Source organism: Petromyzon marinus, chromosome 29, assembly GCF_048934315.1.
Source record: "Petromyzon marinus isolate PM22_M1 ecotype Great Lakes invasive population chromosome 29, UKy_Petmar_22M1.pri1.0, whole genome shotgun sequence".
Taxonomy (NCBI): Eukaryota; Metazoa; Chordata; class Hyperoartia; order Petromyzontiformes; family Petromyzontidae; genus Petromyzon; species Petromyzon marinus.
This window is the reverse complement of record NC_133695.1, coordinates 1720420-1731269: the sequence shown is the minus strand read 5'-3', so window position 1 is coordinate 1731269 and position 10850 is coordinate 1720420. Positions and strand designations below refer to the sequence as shown.

The 10850-nt window shown below is 42.4% G+C and overlaps 1 protein-coding gene across 2 annotated transcripts; it reads right to left on the bottom strand.

The window, feature by feature from the left end:
• Positions 1-1634: 1634 nt before the first annotated feature.
• On the bottom strand, positions 1635-10714 carry LOC116947368 (alpha-soluble NSF attachment protein). 2 transcript variants are annotated; one of them, XM_032963016.2, is made up of 11 exons: positions 10421-10714; positions 8524-8606; positions 8237-8353; positions 8034-8080; positions 7846-7923; positions 7550-7605; positions 7358-7442; positions 6186-6290; positions 3137-3205; positions 2985-3035; positions 1635-2821 (listed from the first exon to the last, which is right to left on the bottom strand). In XM_032963016.2, the coding sequence occupies exons 1-11, from the start codon at positions 10516-10518 to the stop codon at positions 2717-2719; spliced, it is 894 nt and encodes a 297-aa protein (XP_032818907.1). In that variant the 5' UTR covers positions 10519-10714; the 3' UTR covers positions 1635-2716. The 2 variants fall into 2 exon arrangements, with proteins under 2 accessions (XP_032818907.1, XP_032818908.1); XM_032963017.1 differs by lacking the exons at positions 8034-8080; positions 8524-8606; positions 10421-10714 and having other exon boundaries at positions 8237-8296.
• Between the last annotated feature and the right edge of the window lie 136 nt (positions 10715-10850).

The following is a 10850-nucleotide window of genomic DNA, read 5'->3' as shown; positions in this document are numbered from 1 at the left end:
TCACAACAGAGATCATGGGTTTGAATCCAACCGTCTGTTTTTAAACCAGGTCCATTGATGTAGTGACTTAATGGTCTAATTATGGTCATGAATGATGACACAAACCTACGAGTTGGACTTTGCTTGAATTAGTTGTTTGCAGTTGAGAATTAAACATCAGGTGCCTGATATATAAACCCTATTTATAATAGGTTTGTCCCTAGTGTGGATAAAACCTATGGACAGAACTTGAAAAGTGCAAGGGTGGTTCAGTTTCACTTTAAACTATCATGAAACAAAAAACTAATATTGGCTCATTGCTCTTATGTGCAGTTGTGCATGATCATATTTGATCATAGTAAATGGCTGCAGTCTGGTAGTAATACCTGCAAACAGCATTGAGTATCAGGATCATACCTCATTCACTATGCATTTATTGAATCCACAACGGTTACAGAATTATCTTACTGACATAAACCACCCTTGTAGTTTCATGTAAAGGGGACTCTTCTACTTATAAACGAGTTAGTTTCCAGAGGTGTGTTCTTAAGACCAACTTTACTTTTGTCGATTCCAAACGTGTTGTACGGCATGTACACTAAACATGGTGAATGGCTTTAAAAGTTGTATAATCTCCTGTAGATGTAGATGCCACTGGTTCTTCATGTCTGCAGATGTAGATGCCACCACCACTATCGATTGCGCTGCGGTTGAACTTATGACTCGGTCCGTCTAGGCAACTGGACATTTATAGCCTTTGTTCGTGTCTGAATGTTCGTAAGTAGAGGAGTCCCTGTGATTTTCTTCGGCTGTTTTCTTACAAGCGCTGCCCGCAGTTTCAAATGGATATTCTGATTTGACATTGGACACTGCGAGCACATTTGGAGGAAAGAAAGCAACATATTTACCAAGGTATATTGTGTGAATTGACTGCACTATGAATCCCTGTAAGGGAATTGTTTTGGAATCTATTCAGCAGTGTGTGGTCTTGCAGCCTTGCGCAGCACCGTTTACAATGAGTCTCACTTGGGCAGTTTGCAAATTTTCAGCTTCAACGATGGTGACACGACTTTGTGCACACATACTTGCTATGACTACTTGTCTCGTAACAGTATTCTGACGATAATTATTACAGGGTCCAAAGTTTGTCATGCTTAATGTTGCTTATAACAAACCTGCAGTAAATTATGGGTACACGTAAAAACATTCTTGAAATGGCGCACTCCGAAATTATTCACGTAAATAACGTTTATTTGAATTAAGTAATTTTAAAAACTTGCCGTTTTGAAATGTAACAGGCTCGTGTTAAATAAAACTTATTCGCGTTGTTTTTCAGATCTTAAAATGAATGTAAAAGTGCAGCCTTGCAACTGCTTCTTTGCACCATTTCTGGTCGAAGGGCCTCCACTCGAGGGAGCTCTAGTGCCGCTGAATATTTGTGGCCTTTTTTTGTGCTGGACAGGCATCTTGGAAAAAGTGGCAATATCCACACAACCCCAGCACCACGTACATCGCTTGGTGGATAGAGGCATTGTGGGATTTAAGAAGTGTGCCCATTGTTTTATCACGCTGGGAGGTTTAACCAGTGACCTGGCATAAGTGCATTCTAACCATTACACCGTGACTGCATCCAGAAAAAAAATATACAACGCAAATTTTCCTTTTCACAATTTTTATTCGGATTCAACGGTAAGCAGTTTCATTGTATGACATCTCTAGTTAGCATAGTGAGAATGTAAAACTGCTGTTGCTACGGAACAATTTGCAAGGAGCGGTGACATTCAAGCAAATAGACACGACTGCACTACAAGTACAACGAGCACTGTACATACACAACGTGGCAACACAGCAAGCACAACATCTGAATTAAACAGTGCTAGGCCAGGCAGGAAAAAAAAGCTATATTTTAAAGAAATGTAAATGTAAGATTTTTAAAAAAATCGGTTCTACCACCTCAAATTATACAGCATTTACACTCGGTAAGATCTGCAAATATTAATTGGTCACAATTGTTTATGCTCACGACATAAGGCCCTGTCAAAGACTTAATTGCATGCTTTTTTCCCCCAGTGAACACGAGCCCCAATGTCCATACCTGCCATAGATCTTTTTTTTAAATGTCTGCCGTCTTCAGACATGCAAAAATAAATGGCATTTCTTGTACATCCCCTACTTCTCTGATATGGAAGCATTGCAATGGTACAAGTGGAACACTGTAAATGAATGGGAAGAGAAATACTGAACCGCAGATGTGATAACTGCACGTGCCGTCAACTTCAAACAAAAAATTGGTAAACATGACGATCCAAATCATTGCAAGTTGTGAAACCATTACCACAGCCCACTTATATACAAACACAACAAACGGATGTACTTTCATAAACACAAGTGCTAACATTTGGTTTGGATTAAAGCAGCATACTTCGCTTCCTACAAACGTGACCAATTACTTTACCTTGCTGTGAATGTGTTTGTAGCATTGCTAAAGGTGTTCAATTTTATCACCAAGGTCAAGATAATATTTTTTTCAATCACTTTATCTGGATTGGCACAGACCAAATTCCTATTAGGAAAAGAAAATATACACGTAAAAACATTCTTCAAATGGCGAATTCATCGTATGTCAATCCAACCGAACCTCATGTGGTAAATGGTCGTGGCGTGTGTGTTTTGCCATAGCTACGTGGCAGGTTTGCATGCGTGCTGTCAATGAAGCAGAGTTTCCTTGCCATTCCACCTATCGTAGGTCTCCATCGCCATCGCCTTGGATGGTCTTCTTGATGCGCAGCAGCATCGTCGTGAGCCACTGATCCAGGCGCGAGATGGAGTCGTACTCTTTGACCTGTCATTGGACACATGCCCCGACCACGCTTTGCCAACATGTTTACAATCTCGCACACCACAAAATGCTGTTTTTTTTCAGAAAATGAGAAGAAAAACTTAAGTTTGCATTGTAAGTCTGCTTCGGCAGCAACCTCAAACCAGTAATGTTTTTTTTCGCTTACCGCGTCCGTATAGCTTTCCAAATTCTGTTCTTCATGGGCGTCAAGCAGTTTCTATTGAAGCACATAACATTTCCTTGTTAATGCATGTATGTACAATAATTGAAGTTTAATGAAAAAGGTAGACGGGAACTCTTTGGGCAAGAAAAGCTTACCTTAAGCAGCTTGCATTCTCGGGAATCCGAGAATACTGGGAACATTTCTTCATACTTATCCAGGGCAAGCTGGAACAGACATTTTAGACCAGTCAATATGGGGTACTGTGAAAGCAATCATTAGAAAACATGGGTGATATCAGCTAAAATAAACAAAACAATTGCAACGAGCCATTACATGATTAATTGGGCTAAATACCCTGAAGTTATATTAACGCATGCTACCAAACAGAACTAACTTAACCTCCGCAATCATCTGTACTATATAAATTACTAGCTTTACCACCCGGCTTCGCCCGAGACTTAGATTCTTGTCTTGGATTAATACACGGCCTGGGCGGAGGGTTGGGGGGGATGCGTGACGTCAGCAGGCACATTGCGTCAAGCTGCCGCATGCGGGTGACGTCACAGATGTGACGTCGCCCACCAAAAAAATATACAAAAGTCTATTTTTTGCATTGTGTAGAGTCAGGTAGCTACCCACATGCCAAATTTCAAGTTTGTTGCATGTTGGGAAATATGCTAAACATTTCGAATAGACATTCACAAATTTCCCTTTCATATATATAGATAAATATCTTTCATTTTGTGATTTTAAAGGGACCCAGAATAATTTGATATTTTTTAATTAGTAAATTGTGAATACAGAAGAGTTAACAGATGCCAAAATTGAATCGGTTTTTATTATAAATGCTAAATTCATTTACAAGAGAAAAAACACTCAACTAAAGAAGGCATGGTTTAATCACCCTTGCATACAGAAGTCACCATGTGACCAACCCACTTGACCAACTGCTGAGGGCACATACATCAGCTTAGCATCGGTAAAAAAATAAATCGAGGCTCAACATGGAATCATGTGAACAAACTGAGTAATGTTTCGCGAAAATCCACAAAACATAACTTCTTTACTTTCCTACATTGGAAAGTTATAAACAAATTGTTGTCCACGTGGGAATGACAGAAATGTATTGTGGCATGTGCATTGAGCCCCTTTAACGTTATGCAACACACATGCCACCATACAAAACTACCCTTCCAAAGCTGAAACACTGGAGGGAGACCATAAAAAAATCTTACCAAAAAAACTGAGCGTGGCCAAAAAAACGAACCCATAAGTATGTAAGGTGAATTTCTTTCACACCATATGTAGTTAACCGTGCTTTTCAAAGGTGCCGAAGGACAACAAACTATGCTATATGGAACACTAAGCCTGGTGGGACCAGCTGTGAGTACAGCTTTACCAAAAAGCCATCTGCTAATGCGACTCAATCCACCCTGACACACGTCATCAAGGTGTTTGGGAATGTGCATGCCCTACAGGTGTGAACGAAGAGGTCCCAAAGACAGCCACTGCTCTGGTCGATTGGGTCACAAATGAAAGTCAAATTCTGCACTTATTGATCTCACAGCATAAGCAAAATCGATTATTTAAACAAAAAACAATCCTCATCTTGGGAGCTGCTGTCTTGACTCTTGATATTAAGCACCAAAATGGTCAGATTATCCACCTTTGCTTAATAATAGAACTGATGAAATCCGGATGCCTCCATCTCTTCCCCTTTACCATTCAAGTATTCCCATGGGCGCAAAGCTCAAATGATGAAGGCACTGGTCTGCATTTTGAAGGAGCAGGGCTTGACAAACTTGTTCACTAGCCAAAGGTCGACAATGGGGTAGAAACCCCTGCATTATTTTGGACCATATCGTGTCGTATACAGGCTTTGGACTCAGCAGGGGGAACTAAACAACAACCTGTCCACTCCTTAAATCAAATTGTTGCAACAATCAAATTACATGGGGCTGGTGGAGAACACAAGATGGTCAAAGGAGGGTAAATTAAGAGAGTCCATCTGTGTGAAACTGTTCAAGACCATTCTCTCCTAAAGTGTCCCAATCACTCTCCCACTGGAATTAAGAGGGGGGCGATGCTGTGGGAGATAAATTGTTCTGTCATTGGGGGTGGTGATGGTTGGGAATTCCTTAGGAGCAGAGGGTGGCTGGAGGGGGAACCCCAAAAGCCTTTGTTGACCGAGTACTGGCTTCAAAGTACAATATCCGCCTTGCCTCTTCCTCTGCTGTATAAAAGGGAAGCGTTCAACACTTCCGTTAAAGGAGGGACTGGTTCGTTCACATGCTGACCTTTGATATCTTTTGAATATACCGTCTGGCTCACTTTGTGATCCTTGAACAGTTTGTTGTGAATGACCTTCAATTAAGCCACATTTTCAGGATCCAAGAGACCATCTCTGATGGGGTATCCAGAAAGAGGTAACTTGGTGTTCGCAGAAAGCTTTGTGCCCCACTGCCACAGCACCCTTCTGTAGACCACCGACGATGCTAGCGCCCCACTGCAACAGGTCATGACATAAATTCCTGTATTGATGCAGCATGACGCTCCCCACTAAGAGATCTTCTAAAGCCTGCGTCGGGGGGGGGGGGGGGGGGGGGCAGCTCCCACTGAGACCCAAGTTTAATAAATTTAGCCACTGCCTGGATTTGCTCACGGATGTGGTGTGGCTTTGCTTGAGTTCCCCTTCAGGTACTCTGTCCAATGAGTTGCTTAAACCAAGCGGGTAAATAACCTGCATGCGATTCAGCTTTCTGAGTGTAAATAAAACATAAAATGACTGACGGTAGTTGGTCATGTGGGTTATTAAAGCATTGTACCCAAAAGTGTTTAAACATGCCTTCTTTAGTGTTGGTTATTTCTATTTTGAAAATAAACTCTTAACATTTAGAATAAAATACGTTTATTCCATCTCTAATATTGCATGATTGCAGAAGTAAGGTTATTTATGTGTTTACCCTGTTCTGTAGTCACACCACCATTTACTCATTAAAAATTGCACAAGCTTCTTGAATGGCATACGAACAATTATACATTTCAGTTATCTGGCAAACTGACAACAATTTAGTTTGTTACATCTTTCAGTCAACCATTTAAAGCCCATTAGCTGAAGAGTAGGCAATTCATCCCTGCAATGTACAAGACTTAATTCGCAACTCATTGGGTGAGGGTGAGGATTTGTGACTCGTGGCGTCCCACCTTCGTGTTCAGCATGTCGATGCAGAAATGGCAGAGCGCTGCTTTGAAGAAGTACTCTTTTGCGCTGTATTTGAGCAGGGTGCTGTCCATAGCATTGGTAGCGACCTACATGTCAACAACGTCAGACCAAAAGCAAATGCACGGTTGGTGAAGACAACAATAATAGACCATAACAGTCTGTGAGACAATTACAGATATTTAAGAGTTTATCAATGCTTCCCTTTTTTTGTTGAACCGCAACACATTTTATAACACTGACCGTATGTGTAATTGAATACAGTACATTATTTTTTCCTGAATTGCGAACCGTTTGACTTACGGACGAGTCTCAGGAATGGAACCCGTTCGAAAGTCAGGGACTGCCTGTACATTTGCTCTCATTATCTCATTACATAAATGACTTTCCATTGATTTGTGTGCTTTTTTGCAAAGAAATGCATGACAACCTGACATGACTGTCAGTTCATCAGCATTGACAAGATGACATCTCTTTAGAACTGAGTTTTGTGTTTAGTTGTCCTTCTCCCACCCCTCCGAGTTGGCTACGTATGGTGTGAAATAAGTTCAACATACATCCCCATGTTATGGTTGGCACGATTAGCCTATTCAATTGATTAACAGTAAAATTGTGAATGCTGGGATATTTAACAAAATCTCCCACTGTTTGCCGATCTTTATTCAAGCGGATAAAGCCCAACACTAACTCATGTGACACATGAGTGGACATTGTTATTTAAAACCCTATTCCAGTCATACAGCTAGCTGTTGTTAGTATAGTGTCTTGAGTCACTACCCATATATAGTACGTGTAACATATGGATGAGTAACCTATTGCTCACAGGCCAGATACAGCTCGTAACTTCATTTTATATGGGCCATCGCCACATCAGGCCGACCACTTGGAAACTGCCTGCAAACAATATGTATCCGTCACTGCAAGCACCTTAGCTGCATTAATTAAGTACCTGAAATACATTCGACTTGGAAACAACATCGTTTCTAATTTTAGCACTCCAAGTCACTTCTGCCACTGCGGCAAAGGGTGAGTACTAATTATTTGTTGCATTATAGGAATATGCCAAGGTGTGCGTTTGTTTTTCAAAGTTCCATTCAGCCCTCAGTAAGTAAAAGGTTGTTCCCACCCCTGGTCTAATGTGATATAAATGTCTTACCTGCTCGTATATCTCGATAGCTCTTTGGTACTGTTCCAGTTGTGCTGCATATGCAGCCACCTTTAGTAAGCATTTGTTGGCTGAGCTGCAAAACGATCAAAGTAATCGCTGTCAGGTGATGTGGATCACAAGTATTGAAAACGTTTCACAAAACAAATCAGCAAGTGTATGGATTGGCACTGCAAATGTTACCTGTTGGATTCCTCCCCCTTGTAATAATCTGCAGCCTGTTCATAATGTGCTATTGCCTGCAAGACAATACATTACTGTCACAAAAATAATTATAACCTTTAAAAATAGCATTGACAGATACAATTGTGGCCAAGAAATATATTCCACAAACTAACATTTTTAGGGACCATATTTTTATTTTCCACTTTTATATATGCTGGCAGTATGGCATTGTATAAAGTGATCTCAGTTTGTATGTTTTACAGTGTAACTGAAATTGTCGATATGAAAGTAAGAGATGTTTTAAAGGGACACACCTTTTCAATGTCCACCAGCTCGGTCTCGTAAATCTCAGCGATGGTAATGTGATGTTTGGCCGCAATGGTAAAACGTCCCTGAAGGAAGAGATGATTTCTCAAATGAATTGCTCAAGTTGCACGTGCTTATAAGCGAATGTGTGAACGAAGGTTTGTTTAGCAGAGTACTGTCTAGTGGATACATTTACCATGTCGGTGTAGATCTCAATTGCCCGATTCATACAGTTGATGGCCTCTAGAAGAACAACATTTGAAAAGGTAAGATTAACTTTTAGTCGTATACAGGAGTAGTTTGACATGCAATTATCTCCACTCATTTGTATGCATTGCCATAGAGTCATTGGCTGGTCAACAAAGTAGGAATACTATTTCAATGGAGAATCATTTTTACCTTGTGGATCAGCCTTCTTGAAAGCGTTTCCCGCATCCACAAAGTTGGTAGCTGCATCATGTTTGCTCTGCAACTGTAGGTGCAGCTTGGCTGCCTGACAAAATGCATTTCCAGCAGCTGGAAATTAGAAAAGCAACACACCAAGATTCAATGAGGAAATGCCTTTGCTTTCAGCGGTTTGTATTAATACAAAGATACTCGTGTCATCCACACTAAAACCAAGGACTGTAAGCTGCTCAAACATGCATCATGCGACTTATTCTGGGAAATGCGCGATGCACACTCACCGCTCCAGTTCTTTGCCATTTTAAACATGTTGGCTGCGCGGGCATACATTTCACAAGCATCCTCCTGCTTTGAGGATCCGCCCCTACACAGTACGTTAATGAGAAAGCAACATCACACACCAATACGACCCTACCGTGCACAATGATTGACCGAATGTTAACAATGTGGCCAACGACAAAAAATACTTTCTCGCAGAATATGTCCTTAAATGCTTAAAACATCGTTAAAATGTAGATAATTTTAAGTGTTTTTTTGTGGCAAATAGTGTACGACATAGGAAGATTTTTGTTAAGAAAACTTGAGGCTATACATGTTTTTGTTCTGACACAGGAATTACACCTTGCTAATTTGTGCAAACAATTCAGAAAGAATATATTATTTATACGGCTCCAGAGTGAATGAGAATGTGCGCCGATTGAACACTATTTTCAATGTGACTAGGAGAAGCCCACGTGAGTTAGGACAAGGCAAGTGTGACTATGTTAGCACGCCACTAGGCATTTATAGGCCTAACAACAAGTCAGCTGATGTCAATGAACTTCCTGTCCACCGATCATCTTACGAATAAAGCACAAACGTTGGCACTCTGTACTTTATTCAAACTGGAGTGACCCAAACAAAAAGAGTGACTAGCTGTACTTGAAAATATAAATGTTTACTCGAGATTGTGTGTTTATCATAGCCCATATACGTAAAGGCAAGAGAGCCCCATTGGGTCATTACATACTCAAATGTATAAAACATGTGAACATATACAAAACCCTCCAGTTAAATAAACAGTTTTAAGCCTCTTTGGAGTGCATGTCTGAAAAAGCCTTCACCGTACTCTTTGGTTCTATTCGGTAAAGTCACGTAGGTAAAAAAATAAAACAAAAAATCACGACGTTTCGGCCACAACACAAGTGGCCTTCATCAGGTGAAGGTCCCTTCGCCACTTGTGTTGTGGCCGAAACGTCGTGACTTTTTGTTTTATGCTTTACCTACGTGACTTTACCGAATAGAACCAAAGAGTATGGAACCTTGCAGTAACGAAAGCTTCAAATCTATAAGCCTTCACCGCATTAACCCAAAGGCTTTATAATCCACTGCCACCAACAAACAGGCCCCTCGCCCTCAATGCAGCATTTTATCCGGACATCTGGACTTAGCGTCTCTTTCCGCTGGCTTCCATCTAAACGACAGTTCCACAAACACACAATGACACCGTCACCCGATCGTCATGCCACCGCGATAGGCGCTGGACATCTGTGGAAAAAAAGAGCTTTATAGCTCGTCGGATTCCTCCAGTATAAAATGAAGATTACGATTCTGACACGAAATGCTTCATTGGTGCAGACACGCAGAATCACCGACATTGGGGCCCCAAGATTGACCCATCACCGACCTCAATGATGGGCCCACTGCCAACCTCAATCTTGGGCCACCACAAATATTTGGCCATCACGCAGCTCAATGTTGGGCCTCAACTGAGCCATTGTTGGGCCAACTCGGCCCATTCTCACATGACCTTTGCAAGCCAATAAAACATGGAACATTAGGCCAACGCTGCTCCAACAGTTCCATATTTACTCGAAACGGGGCAGGAAGAGGCGGTGTAACACTTGACATTTAACAGCGATCATCTCTGTACAATTACATGTCCGGTACGTGCTCGTTTATCACGGTGCGCCACTGCGACATTAACCCAGTGACAGCCTTTTTTGTTTTTTTGCCAAATGGATTAATCGATTCCACCTCGATGGACAATGAACAACACCGAGAGACGAAGCCATCCGAGGCAGGAGGAGCCCAGCGGCGAGAGGGCACCCCCAACCGGCTCGCTGGGCCGGGGCTGAACCCGCGACGGTGAGGCTTCCCGCCCGTGCCGCGATCGCCAAGATGAGGAGGCAGTTTTACCCGAAGAGGCCCCCAAAGAACGACTGGGAAGAGCGCAGCTTCTTCTCCGCGTCCGCCATCAGCTGCATGGCCTCCTTCTCCTTGCCGCTGTTGTCCATCTTGGCCCGTTAGTTGATGTCTTTCCTCTGTGCGTGTGTCGGTGTCTCCCGTCGGCTGAGTCGACGGGGCTGCTGTTTGATTCTCTCTCTCTCTCGGTGGCTTCGCGAGAGCGCCTCCCTCGCCCCCCTTCCTCCCTGCTCGCGGATTCAGCCGTGACGCGACTGGCCGAGTCGCGCAGAGCGGCCGCCCTCTTTGTATGGGGCACGGAGGGGGGTTGGGGCTGTCCCTTTAATTAAAGGCGCAGGGTACCGGACAAGGTGGTGGTTGGGGGTGTTCGTAAGTGTCCCTTTAATTAAAGGCGCAGGGTACTGGACACGGTGGTGGTGGAGGG